This window comes from Sminthopsis crassicaudata, chromosome 3, assembly GCF_048593235.1.
Source record: "Sminthopsis crassicaudata isolate SCR6 chromosome 3, ASM4859323v1, whole genome shotgun sequence".
In the NCBI taxonomy this organism is placed as follows: Eukaryota; Metazoa; Chordata; class Mammalia; order Dasyuromorphia; family Dasyuridae; genus Sminthopsis; species Sminthopsis crassicaudata.
Window position 1 is genome coordinate 257073081 of NC_133619.1, and position 25462 is coordinate 257098542.

Here is a 25462-nt window from a genome sequence, read left to right on the forward strand (position 1 = left end):
TTCCTTTTTTTAATTTTTTAAGATCAACATATAATAAAAAACACTCCCAAGATTCCTGTCTTTTTTAACCTTTTATGAGCCTTGATGATATTAGATTTTTGAGGGGAAATTTGTTTCTTTTTCTAGTATCAAAAAAGGAAGATTTCATCATTTTATAGTCCTCTTCAATTGCTCTGAGGCAATTGGGGTTAAGTGACTTGCCCAGAAAACACAGCTAGGAAGTGTTAAATGTCTGAGGTCACATTTGAACTCATGTCTTTCTGACTTCAGGGCTGGTGCTCTATCCACTGTGCCACTTAGCTGCTTCAACTTATTTACTTTTTAAATTTTGTTTTGGTTCTTATGTTTGCATTTCTTAATTTGCATTTCTCTGGTCAATAGTGATTTAGAGCACCTTTTCATATGATTAGAAATAGTTTTAATTACTTCATCTGAAAAATTTTCTTTTCATATCCTTTGGCCATTTATCAATTGAAGAATGGCTTCAATTCTTATAAATTTGAGTCAATTCTCTATATATTTTAGAAATGAGGCCTTTATAAAAACCCTTAAATGTAAAAATAATTTCCCAATTTATTGCTTCCGTTTTGCTCATATCTGTATTGGCTTTGTTTGTACAAAAACGTTTTAATTTAATATAATCAAAATTACCTTTCTGGTGTTCAATTATGAGTTACAATTCTTTGGACACAAATTCCTTCCTTCTCCACAGATCTGAGAGGTAAACTATCCTATCTTCTTCTAATTTGGACAGGAAAAGACAAGGATGAATGTTGGAGGGGATGTGGGATAACTGGAACATTAAAATATTGTTGGTGGAATTGTGAACACATCTAGCCATTCTGGAGAGCAATTTAGAACTATGCTCAAAAAGTTATCAAACTGTGCACACCCTTTGACCCAGCACTGTCTCTACTGGGCTTATATCCCAAAGAGATCTTAAAGGAAGGAAAGGGACCTATATGTGCAAAAATGTTTGTAGCAGCCATCTTTGTAGTGGCTAGAAACTGGAAACTGAGTGAATGCTCACCAATTGGAGAATGGCTGAATAAGTTGTTATATTAATGTTATGGAACATTATTGCTCTATAAGAAATGATCAGGGATTTCAGAGAGGCCTGGAGAGACTTACAAGAATTGATGCTAAGTGAAATGAACAGAACCAGGAGATCATTGTACTTGGCCACATCAATATTATATGATGATCAATTCTGATGAACATGACTCTTTCCAACAATGAGATGACTGATGCCAGTTTCAATGATTGTGCAATGAAGAGAGCCATCTATATCCAGAGAGAGGACTGTCGGAACTGAATGTGCATCACAACATAACATTTTCATTCTTTATGTTGTTGTTCCCTTGCATTTTGTTTTCTTACTCATTTATTTTCTTTTTTGATCCGATTTTTCTTGTGCAGCAAGAGAATTGTATAAATATGTTTATATATATTGGGTTTAACATATATTTCAACATACTTAACATATACTGGATTGCTTGCCATCTAGGGAAGGGGTGGGAGGAAGAAGAAAATCTGAAACACAAAGCTATGCAAGGGTCATTGTTGTCAATTCATCTGTACATATGTTTTGAAAATAAAAAGGTTTATTAAAAAAAAAATTCAAAGTTTCTACTTAGCTCCCGACTTTTATCAGGAATACTTATAAGGCCTCTAATTCACTAAATATTAATATTTTTTTTAACCTGAGTAGGATTATAGTCAGTTTTGCTGGACAAATTATTTTTGATTGTTTAAGTTCATATCTTTTCAGTTTTGACCTCATTATTCAACTGAAACTTTCTCCAAAATTCCAAATATTTCTTTATTGCCATATCCAAGGGCCTTTTCTCAGCCTTCAATCTTCTTTTATTTTTAAGGCAACAGGGCTTAAGTGACTAGCCAAGAGTCACACAGCTAGCAAGTATTAAGTGTCTGAGATTTAATTTGAACTCAGATCTTCCTGACTTCAGGGCTAGTGGTTCCCTCGCTTCCCTGAAATTCAAGTGTCAGCTAAAATCATACCTTCTAGAGGAAGCTTTTCCCAATTTCCCTTAATTCTTAATCACTGTTGGTTATTTCCAATTTATCTTATATATAGGTTATGTATATAGTTACATGGCTTTGTTTGCATGTTGTCTTCTCCATTAGACTAGGAGTTCCTTGGGAGTCTACTACCAAGACTCCTTTTGCCTTTATATTTCCAGTGCATTGCAAGATGTCTGACACCTAATAGGTGCTTAATGTTTTTTCCCTGACTCTGTGTCCCAAACTCTTCTAAGTGGCTACTGCCAAATCTTGAGCCATTTTGAGCATGGCTCCTTTTTTTGGCTACTTGTATTTTTTCATTGACCTGGATAATAGATATTTTGGTTATAATATTCTTTAATATTTCTTTCAGAAGGTAATCTTTTTGAATTCACTTTGTTCTCTGGTTCTGTGGCAGTTTTTAATATTTCTTCAAAAAAATTTTTTTAAATTATGACTTTCAGGTGGTCTAAGCCAGTGGTGTCACACTCAAATATAAATGGAGCAGCTAGGTAATAAATGCCTTCAGGGAATATGTAATTTTAGTCACTGAGTAGTTGTTACATGACCTTTGTAAATGTAAACTTTATTTTCTCCTCACTTTAGATATTCCCTTCCTTCTTGCTATGTGTTTCCTTATGGTGCTGCTCTGTAATTTTTCTTTAAATAATGAAGTTATTGGTATGTTATCAGGAAGGAGAAGGGGAAGGATGGAGACCTATTGAACTAGGATTGGCAACTTGAAACCTAAAAGCATGCATGTACTGGTGAGCCAAGGTGGTAGGGTACCTCATTTTTTTTGTTGAATTATTTAGAATTCCTTGGGAAAACATTGCTCAACGTGGGAATTGCAATTCCTAGGAATGTGAATCCAATTTGACATTTAAGTATCTGCTATTACATAGTTCTAAAGATAGGGGTTAGGCAGGGGGAAAATACAAAAGAAAAAAAAAAAGTCTGTTCTCTACAGGATTGTACATTTTTCAGCACTGAACATAAAACAATGATAAATTTAAAAAATTTTTTGAGAGTTCAGAGAATTGTAAATGGGGAGCCACAAGAGATCTAATTGAAGGTTCTAGGATGCATTAATGAATGAGGGACAATTTGTGCAAAGACGGACACAAGGAACACAAATTTGAGGAACATCTAGGAGTCCATTTTGCCTAGAACAGGGAAGTTGTGAATATTTGACTTATCTGACGGGGGGGGGGTGGGGGTGGGGGGGTGGGGGGTGTTAGAGCAATGACGCCAACCCTAAATTTAAAAAGAAGCCATAAAACCAGCACATAGCAAGCAGCGGTGAGCAAAGAGTGGATAAGAGTTCCAGGCTTGGAGACAAGAACTGTTCCCAAAGGCATATCTGGCCTCAGAGACCGACTAGCTGTGTGATTCTGGACAAGTCACTTAAACTTGTCTGTTTCCTCATCTGTGAAATGAGATGAAGGAAATGGCAATCCAATACAGTATTTTTGCCATTGACTGAAAATGATTGACAAACTAAATAAAAGGATCTTAATGGATTTCCTCTTGACAGTTTTTAAGATGTGGTATCAGTTTTATTAAATCTTTCCCATTAACATTTTCATCTGGAGAGCAATAACTATACTCAAAAAAGTTATCAAACTGTGCATATCCTTTGACCCAGCAGTGTTACTACTGGGCTTATATCCCAAAGAGATCTTAAAGGGACCCATATGTGCAAGAATGTTTGTGGCAGCCCATTTTGTAGTGGGCAGAAACTAGAAACTACTTAGATAACCATCAATTGGAGAATGGCTGAATAAATTGTGGTATATGATTATCATGGAATATTATTGTTCTGTAAGAAATGACCAGCAGGATGATTTCAGAAAAGTCTGGAGAGACTTACATGAACTGATGCTGAGTGAAATGAGTAGGACAAGGAGATTGCTGTATACTTCAACAACAATACTACATGATGATCAATTCTAATGGATGTGGCCATTTTCAACAATGAGATGAACCAAATCAGTTCCAATAGAGCAGTAATGAACTGAACCAGCTACACCCATCGAAAGAACTCTGGGAGATGACTATGAACCACTACATAGAATTCCCAATCCCTCTATTTTTGTCCACCTGCATTTTTTATTTCCTTCACAGGCTAATTGTACACTATTTCTAAGTCCGATTCTTTTTGTATAGCAAAATAACTGTTTGGTCAAGTATACATATATTGTACTTAATTTATACTTTAACATATTTAACATGTATTGGTCAACCTGCCATCGGGGGGGGCATGAAGGAGGGGAAAAATTGGAACAAAAGGTTTGATAATTGTCAATGCTGTAAAATTACCCCTGCATATATCTGGTAAATAAAAACTATAATTAAATTTAAAAACAATTAAAAAAATGAATTTGGAAATTATTTCTACAACTTCTGTCTGCTATGCTTTCACAATGACACCTTTCCAGGAATAATATTACACATTTATGAATAAAACAAGTTGCATTGATTTGCAAAAAAACCCATTTTCATCTGGTTCTCTTGGTCTACGGGCACAGAATGTTTGAGACCTCTGGGTTAGAGCCCTTGATGGGGAAGAGAACAAAACCCAGAACTGAAATAATTTAGCAAGAAATTTAACTAGTCACCTGACAGGGAAGAGCCAAAAAGGTGTGACCCACAACCTGACACACCTCTTCCATGTCCCCCATACCTTTGTACGTGTAAGTTACATGTCAGATGAGATTCAAAGGAAAAAATATGACAATTGATTGGCCAGTACAGGCATTTTTCAGAAAACATGGGTTGCTCGAAATATAGTGGAACAAAACCCCTTACATTCTTTGCATCAATCTTCAGTTATGTTGTTTTACAAAATGATATTCATGGAAAGGTATATTGTGCTGGAGCCAGATCTTACTAGTTCTTGTGAGAAATTTTATTGTGTCTTGTTTTAAACTAGCATTATAAGATTAAAAAATTGTCTAACTCAAAGCTATAGTATATAGTTCAGATTGATTCAGAGAGGCTCCTACTCCTGTCAAGTCATATGGTTAAAGGGAAGTTATAGATATCCTGCAGGTGCTTTTTTGGGACCACTCAAAACTCATGTTAGTTTGAATCTTTATGCTTACTGCTGAAATTCATCTATTGCTGCCTAACTGCTTACGTGTTACCAATCAAGCCATTGTTCTTTTACTCTTGTCTGAATTCTATGAACTGTAATCTCACAAAGATCCAATTCCTTTTTTTAGGTTTGTCTCTTTTGCCAGTGAGTCAGTATACATTTTTCTAAATCTATTTCAGATTTTGGGATTTGCTCTCTACTAAAATTTATCAATATCCTGGAGTATTATTAAATTTTCAATGTGAGCATTTACACCTCAGAAATCTGCAAATGCTACAAATCAGGGCTTGGATTGCTTTGTTGATTCCCTGAATTTAAGAAATTGGTGAAGAAAATGTTGACTGGGTAGATTAAATTTAAAAGTGTGACCTGCAGACATTGTTTTACAGAAAGGCAGTTATTAAATACCTACCAGCATACCTGATTGTGTGAAAAATTAGTTACTTCATGTTATCAAATATAGAAAAGCCTAACAATTATTTTCCTAAATATACATTTTAATATTAAATATATAAACAAAGTAAATCTGCAATGTCATTGTAATTGGTTTTGATAGATGGAAATACTGACTCTCATCACTGAACACAAAACCCATCAGAGTAAAGACTAATTTTTATTGGATTTGGCTATGTGACTTTCTTAGTTGAAATACCACATTGACAAACACTGTTAATACAGCAGCTGTTAATACAAACTTACAGTAAAGAAACATATTCCTTGCTAGCATAATAAAAATACAGAGAAACACACACGATTAAAATTAAATCCAATTTTATACTTTTTCAACACTTAAAACCAACCTCTTCCAGATTTCCTTTTAACACTTCCCTTTGTGCTTTCAGTCCAGTTAGGAATTACAAATGATTATAAATCTTAAGAAGAGTCTGATACAAAATTGTACAAAATTGACCAGACCTGTGAAAAATAACTACCCTTTACAAAAAACTGTAATTCAAGGTTACCAACATTAGTCATTTCCTGTTTTTGGCCTTTTTAAGTATTCTTGGCAATTTTCTCTATAAAAATAACATTATACTCAAACAGAAAGCTGTGATTTTCAAAATACATTTTCTTTAGGTGATACATTTCTTGGGTGTACAAGGGGAATTCAAGTAAACAGTACTTGTCTCCTTCCTTTGTGGTTCACATTTAACAAAACAAAAACAAAAATCCTAGAATAAACTTTTTCAATTTACTCACAATATGAAACAAAATTCAGAAACAGCTGAAGATACAGTAAACTAAAGGCATTCAGTGTTACCCCTTGAAAATATTCATATACGACAGAAGACAATTTATATTTGATACAGGCATATTTACAGGTTATTACAACAATACCACAGTGCAGATAGATGACACTGTTAATTCAAGCCTTCAATTCTGAGAAGGAAAAAAAAAATCACTAGTCACTGTAAAACCAATGCCTTTTTATTTTTTAGAACTTCTTGCCTTTTCTATTTTTCTTTTCTTTCCTTTTTTTGGGGAGGGGAGGAGTATTTTGGGGTTAAAAAGAGTACATTTGGTAATAGGATTCAATATCTTAGTGCTTAATAAAAATCATCTGGATGTTCTTTAAAAAGACAATTTATGATTAGCATTTTATAAATTATTTAAAAACTAAAGTTAAACTAATCTTGTGAACACCCAAATCTCATCTTTCCCTTGAATACAGCAACCAAATGCATTATGGAATGGGTTAAAAAAAAAAAAATGCATTTTTTTTTACAACAAAAGCTATTAATCTATATGTAGTAACAAAGAGAATTGTCACCACAAGAAACAACATCAACTAGTTCTTTCTTCCATGGCTTAATTATGGTAAATCTATGCAATCAGGCAAAGTAAAAATCACCAAAATTTAAAAAATATTATGAAATCTCATACCATCACTTCTATCAGTTAACTTACAGACACAGACAAGTTGGTTCAGTTATAATTTTTGTGGTAAAAGCTTCTTCACTGATTATGTGCATCAACAAAAAAAGGAAGGAAATATAACTGTAGTTAATCTAATTGAGCAGCTCATCAGATTTCTAAAATTTTTGTCATTCTCAAAAGCTATTTCTATCACACATGGTATAATATCAAGCATCCTTTGTGACGCAATCATGGAGTACAAGGTGAAGTCATGGAAGAGCTTAGGGCTAATGTGGAAATTCAATATTCTTGGGCCTCCTAAACAAGCTTAAGTTTCTCTTAAGTTCTGACAATGAAGCATAATGAAAAATACATGTAATATATTTGAAATTTCAATGTCTGCTGTTGCCTGACAAACATGAAGTTTTTTGTTGTTTTTTTTTAATAGAAAAAACCAAAAGAAAGGGCCCTTGATGATGCTTTTCTTTTCCCTTGCCTTCTAAATCCTATTTTGAAGATTTGAAATGTTTTGAATCTATTCTCTCATTACATGTTCAGTTGCAAGGCAGAAATATATTTTCCTTCATAAAAAACTGAATTATCAATAGAATATCACAATCCTGCTTTTAAAAAAATGCAATCTGGACAAATGAAATCAAATGTAATTCTTGGTGGATAATTGAAATGGGGGAAAACTTTAAAATACTAAATGTTTAAATTCAAGGAAAAAAAAGAGCACATAAAATAATAGATAATTACAGACAATTTTGGGTCATATCTTAAATACAGTAAAAAGCAATGTCCTCAAACAGAATCTTCATAGGCTTCTTGTTTTGTGCATCTGGGAAATAAATTGTTTTTCTAAGAGAGTGAGACACTGTCTTGTTGTAATATAGAAAAGACACTTCAAGGTTTATAAGACCTTGGTTCAAATAGTCAATTAATAAAAACCATGCAACCAGACAGAGTGAAACAGAGATTTCCATGTAAGAATGCAGAAGACATCAGTAAATTAGTTTTTTCATGAAGCTCAGCAGGTAGGGTCATTTTGAGGATTACCCTTGGCACTTGCCTAGCAGGTAGGGAAATAGTGCAGTTTTAGTAGACAGAGGAAAACAACGAACAGGACTGAAATGATATTTTGTCTATATTAAACTGGCTGATCACACAAACTATGGTAGTGCTAATCCACCAATTTGAAAGAAATTATGTTCTACCAGCAAAAACTACCAAACATCTAAAGGTTATTTGAGGATAACAATACCACACGGTATTTTTTCCCATTAAAGCCAATTACACAGAGCTCATTAAGACTACAAATAACCAGAAAACAATCAGCTACCACAACACATACAACAATAGTAGCAAAGCTTCATATAAACCAGCAACTGGCCAGTAGATTTTATTTTATACCTTGAGAAAAAGACAGAATAGAAAAAGTTTGAGTTCCTTCACTAATAGCTCTCGCTGAAGACACTAAAGAGAGGGAATAATTTCCCAAGGATTCAAGCAAAGACCAATTATAATCCAAATGCAAGAATATATTATACAAAGCATCTCCATGGCCTTAGATTGAAGGGATGGTGAAGTAGCAGTGTCACAGATCACAACCAGAACATTTTATATACAATTTATAGGAATTTATAAAATAATAATAATGATAAAAAGGCCAAAAATTTCCAAAGTTATAATTTACAGAATATTCTGTACAAAAAGCAGTCCTGAAAGAGAAAAGAATCTTGCTATGCTCAAAAGAAGTCCATAGCAGTTGGTCTTCTCTTTGGAGGTGCAATAAGCAATTTCTTAGTCACAAGGGGAGTTTCTGGGGGTGAACTTGTAGGTGTCTTCAGCACTCCATGGAGAGGCTTCTGTTCAGGATTAAAAGCAACTCGAGAAGGTCCTGTTGGACTTACCAAGATACTTTTGTCAGTCTTCTTGAATTCTGTCAGAAACAAAAGAGAGTCAAATGTTGTGAAATGTTAAAAGAAAATAACGAGGCTACAGCAAACTGGTTCACTAATGAAATATCTTTATAATGCTCTCAGATCCACATCTTCTTTTCTGGAGTAATCTAGTCTTAGGTCGTTCAGTTTCTAAGATAAAGTGGAAAAGATCAACAGCTTGAAATAATTAATTTTGGGAATGAGGCTATTAAAAGAAGTCAGGAAAATCTCTGATCAAAATTATCATGTGTCACTTAGATTTTGCTCTAGTTTGAGAGTAGGATAAATTTCAGAAGAAAAAGTTTTTCTTCCATAGCCTTTTTATTCACTGCTTGTCCCCAGCTTTAAAGAGTCTGAAATGAACTCTGCCAGCAAAGGATGTGTTCTGAAATACACAATATCATCAATATTTCTTTTTTCAAAAGAATGTCTTAAACTCCTCCATCCCCCCAATTCAAACTTTCTGACTTTTTTTTTTTCTTCTGTTTATTGTTGTAGTCACAGTAGGGGCAGCAATTCAATTACTTTTTAATATCTGTTTATGTGGATATTTGAGAATGATATAAAAAGCTCCTGGAAATGAAGAGAAAAACTGGAAAAGTCTAAGATTATTCCTTTATTGCTTTACAAAAGTATAGTTACTAAATGGGAATAATCCATTGGAACGCTTACCTCTGTTGGAGGAATAGGATAAAAAGTGGAATCTCCTGACCCACTGTGTATTTATATACATTCTAATAAGATGCTTTTCGGGGCAGATATCCAACTCTTGAAAAGAGAATCTAAGTCCAATCCACATACAGTCTGCATAGACTTGAAATGAGGTCCCCATCCCCAATAGTCACACCCTCTCACCTGCAGTCATGTTTTTGTTCAACCCAAAAGTGACCTTTTTGGAGCTGGATGATGGTTGCTTGTTTAACTGTAGAAGAAGATAAAAATAACAAGTTAGGATATTTAAATCAGTTTTATAAAATATTTTTGATGTCTAAAATTGTTCATTATAAGAGTAGCAAATGCCTATCAGTATGAGAAAAGATTATACACAAGGAACATCCTATCTTGGACATTTAAGTTAAAGAAGTTCCTGTCTAACATATGCCTAAGATAAAGGAATACCAGGAAAATGAAATTCTTATCTCACTAGAAAAGGCCACAGATATAAACTCTTCAGTAAACACTGAGTACAAATATCACTAAGATGAAAACTTGCTCTTGGGGGATGGGGGAAATTTAATAACGCCTGCCTATTCAAGTCTAAGAGTATACAAATCTTAACTTGGAGATGATCATAACCTCATGGAATTTATCTAGCTAGATATGATTCAGAAGAGCAACAATTCTATTGTATCCTATTTTAAAATATCATTTCTTCTTATAAATTACTATGGTATTTTTAACAAAATGGTTGCGGTATACTAGGGTTTGACTTAGGCTAGGGCATGGTCTACTAATTTATTATTTTGTTGTTCAGTTATTTAGTTGCTAACTTTGTGTGACTCCATTTGGGGTTTTCTTGGCAGTATCTTGGCAATATCTTGGCAAAGATACTGAAGTGATTTACCATTCCTTTTTCTAGATGAGAAAACCGAGACACACAGGATTAAGTGACTTGACCAGGCTTATATTATATTATATTATATTATATTATATTAAGTTTGCCCTGCACTATGTAGCTGCCCCTCTTGTACTGCTTCTTGAGAACTATATCCTACATCTTCGTTATCGCATATTCAAGTTTCTAGTGTTCTATTATTCCTGAACATTGCCAAAGTTTGGGCAGCAGCCAGGGCTTTAGTTCATAACTTTTGTACAGAAAAGGCGATTACCTAAATGCTGGGTTATAGCTGGTTATTTGGTTGTATAGGAATACCAGGTCCTTTAGTGGGATAAATACTCATACTCAAAGAGGAAAGAGGTAGCAAGATAAGCATCACTTTTGTGTGGAAGCTCAGGCTAAATAGATAGGCATTAAAAGCTATCATCCTCCTTCCCAAAAGGTGCATATAGATCTGGAATATTTTTACTTCCTGATGGATCAACCTTTTCAGCTTCCCATATGATGCATCAAAGAAGTTGTCTACTGAGGATAGCTAGTATTGATGGGCAAAGGAAATTCACTCCTTCAACCATTATGCCTAAGGGCTCAACATTTTATGAGTAAATCGTCAATTAAAAAAAAAAAAAAAAGTTTGGTTTTTCCTCTCTTCAGAAAAACTCTAGATATTAGCTAAAACAATAATTCTTAATTTCTAGGAATCACTATTTTGTGGACTCCTGTATTTCTATCTTGTGTGAATGGTTATGCTGGGAAATGTTTAACAACTGGCTCCTGGACCTGGGGAAATCTATATTCAACACACTGAGAGAAATAATTAATTTTAACTCCTACTCTATTCCAATCAGCATTAATCAGTTTGATGATGAGCCTAATGATTACATATGTTGTGTATTAGGCCCCAGAATTGTGAGCTGAGTATTAAATACTATAAATACAAGATTCTGGAAGAAGGGAGCATCTCAGATTATGAGAAACATCAGAGGTGCACTTAATTAGGGAGGACCATGGACTCTTTAATAAAGTGCCATTTGCTCAAAGTTCACCCTTGGTATCTTATTTTAGGTTGCACAACTTTAATCTCCAAATTAATAGCACCCCAGATAGGATGGTGATGCATGGACCTCAACCTCTTTAGGCTGGTCCCTGCAAGGAACCCAAAAAGAATGTGCACACTAAGTTGAATTTTCACCAATGGCTCGCTCCCAGACATTGGCCCCAAGAGGTTGGATTCCTCTTGAAGTCTGCACCCACATGCTCTGAGCCTGAAGTAAGTCTCTCCAAGAATGGTGACTGCTTTGATATATTTTAAATTCATATTCTTTAAGACAGGTTTCTAGTTGGTTCAAGAGGAACTGTTTGAATCTGATTAATCTGTCTAAATTTATAAACTCCAGAGCACTCAAATTCTATTTTTACAAAAAATTATGTAGTCATAATTTTAACTTTTTAGACATGGGCTACTCCCCTCCCCCTTTTTTCCCTTAATTCCATTTCACTTAGACAGAGATTCAGAATTGGAATTGTTAGTTCATATTTAATCAGCTAGCTACATATCTAATTTTAAAACTTGTTGGCAGGGTTGAAATAAGATTTTTTTCTTTGCTTTTAAATTCTTTTAACAAGGAATAATTAAACCATTTTGTTATCGATAGAGAAATCCCTCAAATTGGTTGAGTTATAACTTTTAGTGGCTCATGAGGAACATATCTTGAGGACTCTATGGTTCCTGGATGGGTTTGGAACAGTGATGTTCCACTCCAGTGTTGAGACAAGTAGGGAGAAGCAATAATTTAAGCCAGACCTGATAAGTCTTAGGGGAGAGATTCTCCACCTCAAAGATAAGCTGAATCCTGAAGTGCTCCCAGAAAAAAAAAATTTGTTTTGAAATTATAAAGCAACTAACTGGAGGTAAGTGAAGTTTAATGATACCACTGCAATTTAAACCAATTGTTTAGATAAATTAGAAACATTGTAGAACTTGTGAAGAAATAAAATGGTTAGTGAAAATAAGTTCAAATTGTAAATAAGGCTTTAGTAAGTTATGGAAAGAATGAGTCAATATTGAATAAAATAAGAATATGTATAAAAAAGATACAGAAATAAATTAAGTGTATGCACACCTAATAGAGGATGCTCGGATTAGAAAGGATCAAAGTAAAATGACCATGTGGCTACTAAGGGCTTAAATTACTGAAATTTTGAGAGGGAAAAGTAGAACTTGCAAAGTCAAAAAAAAAAAAACCCCACACACATAATTTTGAGTCACTTAAAAGGAAACAGAAAAAAAAGTCACATCCTGAGCCAAGATATCTCACAAAATTTGTGTCACTAGTTCCCTAGTAAAATCTCATTTTCTTAGCCTGGGGATGAGCAGCTAAAAGAAAATAGCTAACAGTGATAAATATTAGTTCACAACCATCTTAGGAAATAGGTGCTAGCTATTATCCCCACTTTATGGATGAGGAAATTGAGGCAAACAGAGGTTACCTGACTTTCCCAGAGTCACATAGCTAATAAGCACCTGAGGTCAGATATGAACTAGGGTTTTCCTTACTTCATAAGTGGTACTCTAGTTGCTGCACTACCTCAATGTTCTTATCACTCTTCCTCTATTAATTTCTAATCCTAACATTAACAGGATGCTCAATCTTCTTGTTTAAGATGAACCCCAATGCATGCACAAGTTATCCCAATTCATCCTCTCTTCTCCAGGAGACTGCCACTTCTAGTATCTTTATTTACTTTCTATTGTCTGATATTTCCTATTGTCTAAAAATAAGTCCATATCTTTCTCATCCTCAAAAAATCTTCCAAATTGATCAATCACCTCTAATTAGTCTAAATTTCTTCTCTTTTTTGTGGCTAAACTCTATGAAATGGGCATCTATAATTCTTATTACTTCCTTTTTTCTTACTCTTCAATATGACTTCTGACCTAATCATTCAGATAAAATTATTCTCTTCAAAGTTGTCAATCTCTTTATACCCAGATCCAATGGCCTTTTCTCCATTCTCATTCCTGTTAATCTCTTGGAGCTTCTGATATTGTTAAATCATCCTCTTGCTTTATACAATTTCAGTTCACTATTCCATTCTGGTTCTCCTTTTTGACTACTATTTTTTAGTCACTTTTGCCAAATCTTCTGTCCGATCATGTCGACTAACCACAGGTGTTATTCTCTGTCCTAGGCCCTCTTCTCTTCACACTATATTTTGCTCATTAGTTCTCAAGGATCCAATTAATTATTTTCATGTGGATGATTCCCAGACCTATTTATCCAACCCCAACTTTTTTTCCCCTGATCTCCAGTCTAATATCCATTGGATTTCTGGAATTAGATGCTTTGTAGATATCTTAAATTTGGTATGTCCAAAACTGAAGTTATCTCTTTCTTCCCCCAACTTTCCTGACTTCTTAATTTCCCTATTCACATTATCCAAGCTTGATTTCTCACTCATCTCATCCTCCTGCTCATATCTACATAGCTGCCAAGTCCTTAACTTTTATCATATCTATTCCCCTTCTCCCCCTACCCTCTGCCACCACTTTTTTGCAAGCCTCATTGATTTTTCTAAAATGTAGGTCTGACCATATCATACTCCTATCAGTCCCCTAGTATTCAATAAACTTCTATAATTCTGGGATCATTCTGTATGGTTTTTAAAGTCCTTTATAATTTGGTGACACACTGGACTTCTTGCTGTTCCTCAAACACATTTTAATCTTTGGCTCTGTACATTTTCATTAACTGGAACTCTCTCCCTTTTCAAATTTCAATTCAATTCCCATTTTCTGCAAGAAGTCTTTCCCAGGTTTCCTTAATCTCAGTATCTTCTTTCCACAATCATTTCAAATTTGTCCTGCATTTATCTGGTTTCTACATATTTGTTTGTATGTTCCCTTCCATATTAGGCTAAGAACTCCTTGAGAGCAGAACAGGTTTTTTGTTCTTGTTTTACCTTTATATTTTTAGTACTCAGCACTGTACTTGTCAATAGTTAGTACTTAATATTTGCTGATTTGAACTCATTGCAAAGCTGGGTATAATCTACTGAGGGAAAAATATAACTTTATTAGAGTAAAGGACTTTCAAAAATGGACTTTCAAAAACATCTCTGATAAAAAGACCAGAATTGACTAAGAGTTCCAAAATATGAAAACAGAAGTCAGAGAAACTTAGAAAAGTAAATTTATTTGAGCAACCTGAACTTGTATGATGTAACATCCTAATGGAAGAGAAGAAACAAGTTTTCCTTTAGAACCTAAGAGTTAATAGAGAAAAAGAGGGGCCTCTGTTCTGAAAAATTAGAGAGGTAAAAGAGGAGAAAGAATAAAAGAAATGCATTAGTGTAGAAAGAAAAAGAGGTTATTTCTGAGGTGTATGAGAAGAAACATCTTCAAAATCTTAAAAGGGATGTGGGAAAAGGGTATCAAGATTAATTTCACTTCTGACAAGGGAAAATTGAACACAGAGTGTAGTGTAGAAAAACATCCAACAATAGGAAAATAGGTGGGTAAGCAGTGGGATAAAGAGGAAACAATATTAGAGTAAAGTTGCAAAAGAACAAACTTCTTCAAGGAGAGGGAAAAGAAGGGGGAAAAGAAGGGAATCAAAGAAATCAAATCTAACAGAGTGCCTTACATAATCTCTGAGACGAGTGGATACTGGCTAAACAAATTGTTGCATATGCATATAACAGTGTTTTAATGTGCCATAAGAAATGATCAAAGAGGATTTCATTTTAGGTAGTCTGTACAGAATGAAGAATGAAGCCAAATAATAACAACAGTTTATATAAGGATAGCAATAATATTTAAAACAAACAAACAAAAAAACCCAACCAAAACCAAAAAGCCAACAGTACTTTGAAAGAATTGATCATGAGTAATACAGCCTTATGACAGACGTGATATTCTGGATTTGACTTGTATGTGGAATAATTTTTGTCCACATGACACAATAATTAAGGCTAAAACTAATTTACTATGTGATAAATCCCCAAACTCTAGTTTCTGGAACAATAAAACTCACTATTTGACAAAATCATTGGGAAAACTGGAAAATGTCAGAAACTCGGCATAGACCTATATCTCATAGCCCATACTAAAATAAGGTCCAAATGGTACATGATTTGGACATAAAGGATGATGATACCGTAAACAAATTAGGAGAACAAGGGCCAATTTACCTATCAGATCTTTGGAGAAGGGAGGAATTTAGGACAAAACAAGAACTAGAGAACATTATGAAAGGCAAAATGGACAACTTTGATTGCATTAAATTAAAAAGTTTTTGCACAAACAAAACCAACAGAAACAAGATTAAAAGAGAAGCACAAAGCTGGGAAAAAATCTTATAGCCAGTGTTTCTGATTAAGGTCTCATTTCTGAAATAAATAAAGCCATCTAAAGTTATATGAAAAAATGTTCTAAATCATTATTAGAGAAATGCAAATTAAAACAATTCTGGGGTACTACCCTCATATCTCTCAGATTGGCTAAGGTGACAAGGTAATGATTACATGTTGAAGGGGATGGGGTTGAAAATTAAGATACTAATTGTGAATTTGCGATCTGGAATTGTAAAATGATCCAACCATTCTGGAGAACAATCTGAAACTATGTCCAAAGAGCTTGAAAACTGTGCATATCCTTTGACCCAGCAGTGCCATTACTGGGCCTGTATCCCAAGGAAATCATAAAGGAGGGAAAAGGACCCACATGTACAAAAATGTTTGTAGCAGCTCTTTTTGTGGTAGCAAAGAATTGGAAAAGGAGTGGATGCCTAATTGGGGAATAGCTGAACAAGCTGTGTTATATGAAGGTAATGGAATATTATTGTTCTATTAAGCCCTGAAAAGATTTACATGAACTGATGCTAAGTGAAACGAGCAGAACCAGAAATACATTGTACACAATAACAGCAAGAATGTGAAAGGTTTGGTTCTCAATGGTTCAGTGATCCAAAGCAATTCCAATACACGTTGGACAGAAAATGCCATCTGCATCCAGAAAAAAAAACTAAAGACTGAATATAAATCCAATACATGCTATATTCATTTCTTCTGTTTTTTAAAATCTCTCCCATGGTTTTTCTTTTTTGCTCTGATTTTTCTCTTCCAACATGATTCATAAAGCAATATACATTAAAAACAATAAAGAAAATTGAAGTGCAGAAGGAAGCACAAATAAGCCAGGCAGTTTTAAAAGTCAAGTGCAGAATATATTATATGCTTTTTAAAGAAAAGCAAATAACATGAAATGAAGATTTCATAATGCCATATAGAATTCACTTTTTGTGTTTTGTCATATGTACACATGCAATTCTTTCAGATGTTTAAATGTTAGAATCTTAGAAACCCAACAAATTATTTAATAAAATTTTTTTTACCACCCAAGTGTGCACTCATGCTGGAAAAAGGTAGTTATAATAAAAAGGCTTAAAATTTAGACAAGAAGTGGTATTTGGTATTCAGCAGAAGTGTCCACAAGTAAAAAAAAAACAAAATATTTAACTCCCTGGATTCCCTAGGTGCCATAATTGTAGCCAAGTCAAATCTCTTGTGTTTCAGTTAGAATTGTACTTAATTTCCGAGTGGGATGTTTCTGTTTTCACTGCCTTTAACCCACTGATGCCAGTTTAGTTTTCTTCATCTTTGCTCTGTATTTGTATGAGTATGGATCATAATTTATCAAACTTGTTTTGAACTGGTTGCTCCAATCTCTAAGATTCAAGATATTCAAAAAATAACATGAATTTTTTATGGTCCAGAGCTAACTGGTCCCATTTTTATATGCCCTAGTGCCTGGAATAACCTGAGTTACTATGGACAGCAACCAATCCTTTCCCCAAGAAAGGCCTAGGTTAAACCTGATCCAGAGTTTTGTTATGAGATGGGTTAGTTTTGGCAAAGCAGAATGAAAATATTTGGACTTATTGTGGTAAAATACACATGCATACACACACAAAATATTAGATTAAAATGAAAAATTCTACTATACCTGAATGGTGGGGCTAGGGGAAGAGATATTAACGCTGCTTTTGGATTTTCTAAAGAACAAGGGTTTAGGTAAGGTTGTATTTTCAAATTTCACAAAGTCATTTTCAGTCTTTAGCTTCTTTTTCTTCAGTGGACTAAAAGCTGCACTGCTTCCCTATGAGGAAAAGGAGAAAAAAACCAAACAAAAAAACCATGATCTTAACAAAGCAGTTCAATCAAATCTATGTACCTATCAAGTAGAAAAAGACAAATCAGGATCCCAGTATGGCTATCCAGAGGGAGAGCCCCAAGAGCAAGGATACTGATAATTAGAACTCAACAGTTCTAGCAGAGTTTTACTTGTCTCCCTATTATGGCTTTTTTTTGGGGGGGAAAGATTCATTGCTTTATTCGAACTCAAATTTCCATATGCAAAAAATGTGTACTTATATGGCAATATATTCACCACTAGAACTGAGGTCATATTTATAGGTCAAGAAGTATTCAAGATATTATTGATGAGGAATTTCTTTAAGCAGTTCTAGTTGAGTTGCTCCTGTAGATCTAATGTTGAAAGGGAACAGGGGCTACCACTCTTGACCCGATACCCACTGGGAAACATCTGAAAAAAGTGTGGCCTTACTTTCAACTACAAACATTACCTCCTGGAAAGGAAAAAAAGCTTCCCTAGACTCTGGCAACCCTTTCTTCTATAATGACCAAGTTTCTTGAAAATTATGTTTGTGTTTACTGTTCTAATCCTTAAACTCTTTATGGTCTAGATTAGGCTCTCCTCATAACTCTATTTAGGTGACTCAGAGACTTGGTGCATAAAGAAATTTATAGGTTATGTTTTTGTTTCTGTTTGTTCTAGACCTAGGATTTCATCAATCAACAAGTAAAAGTATCTAGTGTGTTCTAGGTACTGTGCTAGGTGTGGGGATACAAATACAGTGTATCCCATTACTGGTTACTGGGACAGGGGGTTGGTCAGAGAGGAGAGGGAAAAAAGATTGGGGAAGAGAAGAATATGAGCAGAGCAAAGCCATTAATGGAAGATGGAGTGTTTTTTGTGAGAAACAGAGACCAGCTTGTCGGGATCACAGAGCGGGGTGGGGGAAAGCAAGATCAATAGGCAATGAGTCTGAAGAGTTTGGGATTAGATTGTGAAGGGGTTTAAAAGAAAAACAGATGAATTGATTTTTTGTATCTTGGAGACACAACAGGAAGTCATTGGAGCTTACAGAAAGTGTGTCACTTCTATACTTAAGAAAATCACTTTGGCAGCTTTATGGAAGATGGAATGGAGAGGGAAAAAAGGAAGATTTCTTCAGTGAGGACCTTCTTCTGCTACTGCAGATCAATTCCTTTTCTAGGGCCCTAATGGATGAAAAGCCAGATTGCAAAGCTAGTGTTCGACCCACTATGCAAAGCTAACTCTACATATTTCAATGATTTGTGATTGTTATTGCTGAGGATATTCTCTCAAAGGAGGTAATTCCAAGTCTTTTGACTTGGTAGATCTTTGTGACTGAAAAATTTTATTACTCTGTGTAGAAACTAGAGTACGAGGATGACAAATGAGCCATCCTTGGGATTCTACTCTGAGAGTTTCATATCAATTCAAAAGACATGGTAGTGTGCCAGATATTGGGGATATCAAAAATAGATGCCACAAAGATGGTAATTTCAAGTAGTTTATATTCTAATAGTGGACTACAAAAAGTTATGATAAAACCAAAAATATTAAACTTATAGCTACATTTTATTTATTGACAATAAAATAACCCAATAACTATCAATGACAATGCAGTCATTTCAGTGAACCATAGTAGCCAACACATGACATTTTGTATGTAACTAGGCTTCAATCTGATGCTAAACCACATCTTTCATATCACAATATAAGCTTTAAAAAGTACAACCTTGAAAGTGTGCTAAAAATATGTTAACGTACTCTTAAGTACAGATAAATGTGTAAAAATGCCAGTGAATGACACAAATAATGAAGAATTTAAAATAAGGCTGTAGCCTTGTGTTTAATTTATATCTGATATCTGTATATAGAGTGCCAGGACCATTAAAAAAGATAATAAAACCATCCACCCATCAACATATTAAGTTTTTCCCTCCAAGTGCAGAAAAGACTCACAATTGGTTGAGTTAATGACAATATATATATAAATAAAAATAAAAATAGCTTTTAGTTTAACTATACATTTGTATCATTTTATAGTCTATGGAGCTATTATTACTGAGACTGAAATGTAAAGTGAGAGCTTGTTTCATTACTTCTTCACCCCAGAGGCCCATGGCAAACAAGAACATATCTCAACAAATCCTCCAAGAGAAAACAAGGAAGGCACTGTGGAAGGTTAATTGAGGACTCCTGCAGAAACCAATTCTACCCCCAAGAATCTGCTTTTCTTACCGTAGACTGGATTTTCTTCAGCTCAGCCTCCAGGGCTCCATTAGTTTCCACCAAGTTTAATACCTCCTTGATTTTCTTCCTCTTTTTTAGAAAGGCAACCTTCTGGTTGGGCAAACCAACTGGTTCAAGGCTATCCAGCTTCCCCTTTTTTTTCTTTAGCTTGACACTCTGAGTCAGGAGGGCCGTGCAATCCCCTTCTGTAGCTGGACTATCAAGCAAGCTTTCTTTCTCTGGCCGAATTGCCACCAATGGGGATAAGCCATTACTACTGACTGTAAGAGCCCCAAGTTTCCGCTTCTTTTTCACAATTTTGACCCCACCTGCTGGGGGACTGCTATTAACAGGCTCCTGGGAAGCACTGCTACCTGGGCCATTTTGAACAACAGCCTCAGCAGGTGGCATCCCCATTTCTGCCACTTCCTCAAGGACCTTTAAGCTTTTCTTTCTTGGCCGTTTCCTTTTGTTTTGTGCATTGGCAGTTGGGGGATGCTCCACCCCACTTTCCTCAGCTACACCAAAGGGTGTATCTGTTTCATTCTCGGGGGTACCTTTTTTAGGGTCTTTTTTCTTACATGGCTCTGGTTCACTGTTCCCATTTGGTTCAGGGGGAATGAAAGTATCACCTGAGCCTGAGTTTTCAGGATGGGAATTATTTTTTTTTTTCTTTCTTCGTTTTCTCTTTTGAAGGTTGCATTCACTTTCTTCTTCAGCTGCATTGAATTTCTTTGGCTTGCATTGCCCTGCAACCAATCAAAATCAGTATAGAAAAATCTCAAGAGACAGATAAGACCCAGATAGCACAGATTCAAAGGGAGACAGAGAGATCTTATTATCAAGGAAGGGTTTTTTTTTTTAAACCCCTCACTTAATACTACATTGTAATTCTGCTGCATGGCTGGTATTTATCTTGTGAAAGAAACTAGAGAAATGTTTGTACTAGTATTCACATCACAAATGAAAACTGGGAATGCCTTCTCTAGTCTGCCTCAGGAATAGCTGATGATTATCTTTCTTCTGAAAACTGTAATAAAAATGCAACTATTTTCATAAATTGGATTTATTGGGATGATTTTAAACCCAGAATAATTTTCTTGAAGTCATAAAAACTGGTATAAACTATTAAAATAATATATCCTACTCAGTACATTCTTTTTCTTTTTTCTGGAGATGAGTATTTAAAAACTACTAGTAGCTTCCACCAACCACTGTAGTAAAACTTAATAATTTCCCCTTTCCCCCTGGTCTCTTATAACTAAAAAATGTTACCTTCTCTAGGATAAGTAACAATAAATCAAACAGAAATGGGCATGATTGGGTCTGAGTGTGGTGCAGTGAAAAAGGCTCCAGATTTGGGATCACAACCCGAGCTTAAATCTCTGCAAATCACTTCATCTCTTCAAGTACTGGATTTCTTATCTATAGAATTCTGAAGTTAGAGATGATTTCTCATTTCTCTTCCAACTCTAAAATCTGGCATCACTTTTTTACTTTCTGCATCTCACTTTTGTTTTTACGCTTTGCAGCTTACCTTTTTCTTTCTCTAATTTGGGTTTCTCTGTAAGTTTATTTCTTTTTTTCTTACGCCTTCCCCGACTAAGGGTGTGGTCATCTTCATCTGTAGAAATGTCTTCAGGGAAACTGATTTGAGGAAAAATGCCTGCCAGATGTAAAGTCATATACATCAATGTTGTTATTTCCCTAAGCACAGAAAGCTATAAAAGTCATTAATTCATGCTTCTCAGACATTCCATTCCACCATCCTACTTTTCTCCTCAGAGTCAGCATTTCCCTCATTTAAAAAGCAACATGTCAAGGAAAAAAAAATTCATGGACTTGTGAACTAATGAAGATTAATAGGATTAGGAAAACTTTATTCCTTCAGTATACAACCATACAACTCAGTCCTAAAATCTAGAGCAATTATGCTTGAGGCTAAACAGATAACATTTATACATGTCAAACCATTTTCCAGACTTGGTATAATTTTTGTACTAGCACATATGATGGTTTTAGTGATGTAGTTGCTTTATTCCTCGAGTTTCTGAGATCATAAGCTTCCCCTCCCCCCTTCATCTACCCTTTTTCCTATGGAATAATAAATAATTAACAAATCTCTTGAAATTTTGAAAAATAATCTCTTTCCTCTAAAGACAAGACCAAACAAACAATCCTAAATTTAAAAAAAAAAAATTGTTTTTAATCTTTGTTTTTAATCAGATCCAAAAAAAGCAGACTAAATATTCTATGGTATTTTTTAAAAATCAGGTCTCTCTTTTGAAACATGTAAAACTGGTTCCTGATGGTAGTAAAATGAATGATAGGCATTATTATGGTATAAAGCTTATGAAAAGTTATTAGAACATGTTTTAATAAGCATATAACAAAAAGTAATAATTCAGTTTTTTTGTTTTTTTGTTTTTTTAAAAACTGATGGCTTGAAGAAGAATATTATGCATGTTTAGTTCAATTCTCACCTTCAGATAAATCCTGAAATCTGGAAGAAGAGAAAAAAAATTTAAGATGAGTCCAATATCATGTGAAAAAAAAAAGACTACATTTTTATTTTCACAATTGCCACTTTCTATTTTCCCCTAATTTTTTTTTTTTTTTTTTTTTTTAAAGCAGTGGGAGGGTTTGAAAGGACATGGGAAGAACAATTGGAAAAAAAAACAAAACTTTCTTTGGCACCAATCTTCTCATCTTTATCATAAAAGAGTATATACAACAGCAGTGTTCTAAAGACTTGCTGAAACAAAGACCTAGTCAAAAAGTTACTAAAGGACTCCTGATTTTTTTTTTTCATCTGATGATCATAAACAGCATAACCAGGAACGCTTTATTTCAGAACAATATTTATACTGCTAAATAAAGTAAAATTCCACAGCACACAAAAGAACTGACTAAAAATTCTGCACTGTTAATTAAGTCAGGGGGTCCTGGAAGTGAGGAAATATCAATAACAAGTTTTCCAATTAAAATTAAAGAGCACTTACTTTTTGACTAGTTTAGAGAGACGTCTCCTGTTGAAGGGTGGTGTGTTTTTTCTGCTGGTCACTTCTAGGAGTCGGTCAGCAACAGCTTTATAGTCAAACTATTTAAAAGGAAAATTAAACATAAAAATAGAAAAACCCTATATCTTATCTTAAATTTAAAATTGGGAAGTGTAGAGGGTCACAGAAAATGGGGAAACTCTGGGTGAGGTATAAGACCCTTCAGCCCAGAGGGAACCTGCTAACAATGTGTGTTAGTGAATGGTGATAACCTGTGTTGTGATTGAAGCAGAGTGCTAGCAGATGGGTGATACCAGGTGGCAAACTGCATAGCAAGTTGTTTATGTGATCCCACATGTGCAACATATAACAGGCGCAAGTCCAGTGTTTTTGTTACATAAAGATATGAGGGTATAAAAAAGGGAAAGACTCCATTTTTCTACCATCCTCAAGAGTTCCATCTCATCACTTCTCCACTAAGATGGTATATTTTAATCACCTTGATGTGGGGACTCTAGAAAGCAATGGTACATTTTGTTACCTGAACTTGGGGGCTTTAGACAGCAAGACACAACAGGAAAGGTCTTTAGATGAATAAAAATATGAATGAAAACTCAGAAGTTTTAAAATCCATTCTCAGCTCCCTCCTTTTAACAGCTATATGATCATAGTTATTTAGGAGCTACTTTGCCCAACTTTATGCCAATAAATTCGATAACTTAAATGAAATGGAAGAATACCTTCAAAAATATAGCTTGCCCAGATTAACAGAGGAAGAAGAAAATAGTCTAAATAGTCCCATTTCAGAAAAAGAAATAGAACAAGCTATTAACCAACTCTCTAAGAAAAAATCCCCAGGACCAGATGGATTTACATGTGAATTCTACCAAACATTTAAAGAACAACTAACTCCAATGCTATATAAACTATTTGAAAAAATAGGACACTTCAATAATGATACTATTATGAGGATGTATTCTGATGGAAGTGGATATCTTCAACATAGAGAAGAGCTAATCCAATTCCAATTGATCAATGATGGACAGAATCAGCTACATCCAGAAAAGGAACACTGGGAAATGAGCGTAAACTGAGAGCATTGTTTTTTTGTTTTTTGTTTTTTTGGATTTGTTTTGTTTTTCTCCCCAGGTTATTTTTTCCTTTGCAACAACAACAACAACAACAAAATTCAGTTCTACACATATATATTGTACCTCTAGGATATACTATAAGATATCTAATATATATGGGAATGCCTGCCATCTAGGAGAGGGGGTGGAGGGAAGGAGGGGAAAAACTCGGAACAGAAGGGAGTACAAGGGATAATGTTGTTAAAAAAAAACAACCTATGCATATGTACTGTCAAAGAAAATGTTATAATTATAAAAATTAATAAAAAAAAAAAAAGAAAAAAAAAAAAAGAAAAAATAGGGATTTTGAAGGAGTCCTACTAAATTCCTTTTATGACACAGACATGGTACTGATATTTAAACCAGATAGGCTGAAAACTGAGAAAGAAAATTATAGACCAATCTCCCTAATGAATATTGATGCTAAAATCTTAACTACAGAAAATAATCCCCAGGATAATACACTATGACCAAGTGGGATTTACACCAGGAATGCAGGGCTGGTTCAATATTAGGAAAACTATTAGCATAATCGACTATATCAATAACCAAATTAACAAAAACCATATGATCATCTCAATAGATGCAGAAAAAGCATTTAATAAAATCCAACATCCATTCCTACTAAAAACACTTGAGTGTATAGGAATAAATGGACTATTCCTTAAAATAATAAGGAGCATATATTTAAAACCGTCAGTAAACATCACATGTAATGGTGATAAACTGGAACGTTTCCCAGTAAGATCAGGAGTAAAACAAGGTTGTCCACTATCACCATTACTATTCAATATTGTACTAGAAACGCTAGCCTCGGCAATAAGAGCCGAGAAAGAGATTCAAGGAATTAGAGTAGGTAATGAGGAAATCAAACTATCACTCTTTGCAGATGATATGATGGTATACTCAGAGAACCCCAAAGACTCTGCTAAAAAGCTATTAGAAATAACTAGCAAAGTTGCAGGATACAAAATAAATCCACAAAAATCCTCAGCATTTTTATACATTACCAACACAATCCAACAGCAAGAGATACAAAGAGAAATTCCATTCAATATAACGGTTGATAGTATAAAATATTTGGGAATATATCTACCAAAGGAAAGTCAGGAATTATATGAGCAAAATTACAAAACACTTGCCACAAAAATAAAGTCAGATTCAAATAATTGGAAAGACATTAAGTGCTCCTGGATAGGCCGAGTGAATATAATCAAGATGACAATACTCCCTAAACTAATCTATTTATTTAATGCTATACCAATCAGACTCCCAAGAAACTATTTTAATGACCTAGAAAAAATAACAACAAAATTCATATGGAAGAACAAAAGGTCGAGAATTTCAAGGGAAGTAATAAAAAAAAAAATCAAATAAGGTGGTCTAGCTGTACCTGATCTAGAACTATATTATAAAGCAGCAGTCACCAAAACCATTTGGTATT

The 25462-nt window shown here is 34.4% G+C and overlaps 1 protein-coding gene across 2 annotated transcripts in view; it reads right to left on the bottom strand.

Annotated features, from left to right (window-relative positions):
• Nucleotides 1-7024: 7024 nt before the first annotated feature.
• The window catches only part of RRP1B (ribosomal RNA processing 1B), a 64871-nt gene continuing 46433 nt past the window's right edge, over nucleotides 7025-25462 (bottom strand). For both annotated transcript variants that reach the window (XM_074300534.1, XM_074300535.1), the window contains 7 exons: nucleotides 22892-22989; nucleotides 22373-22392; nucleotides 21427-21555; nucleotides 19899-20638; nucleotides 17490-17642; nucleotides 9781-9847; nucleotides 7025-8924 (listed from right to left, as the gene is read on the bottom strand). In XM_074300534.1, the coding sequence (XP_074156635.1) occupies nucleotides 8731-8924; nucleotides 9781-9847; nucleotides 17490-17642; nucleotides 19899-20638; nucleotides 21427-21555; nucleotides 22373-22392; nucleotides 22892-22989 (1401 nt within the window). In that variant the 3' untranslated portion in view covers nucleotides 7025-8730. The remainder of the gene's footprint in view (nucleotides 8925-9780; nucleotides 9848-17489; nucleotides 17643-19898; nucleotides 20639-21426; nucleotides 21556-22372; nucleotides 22393-22891; nucleotides 22990-25462) is intronic.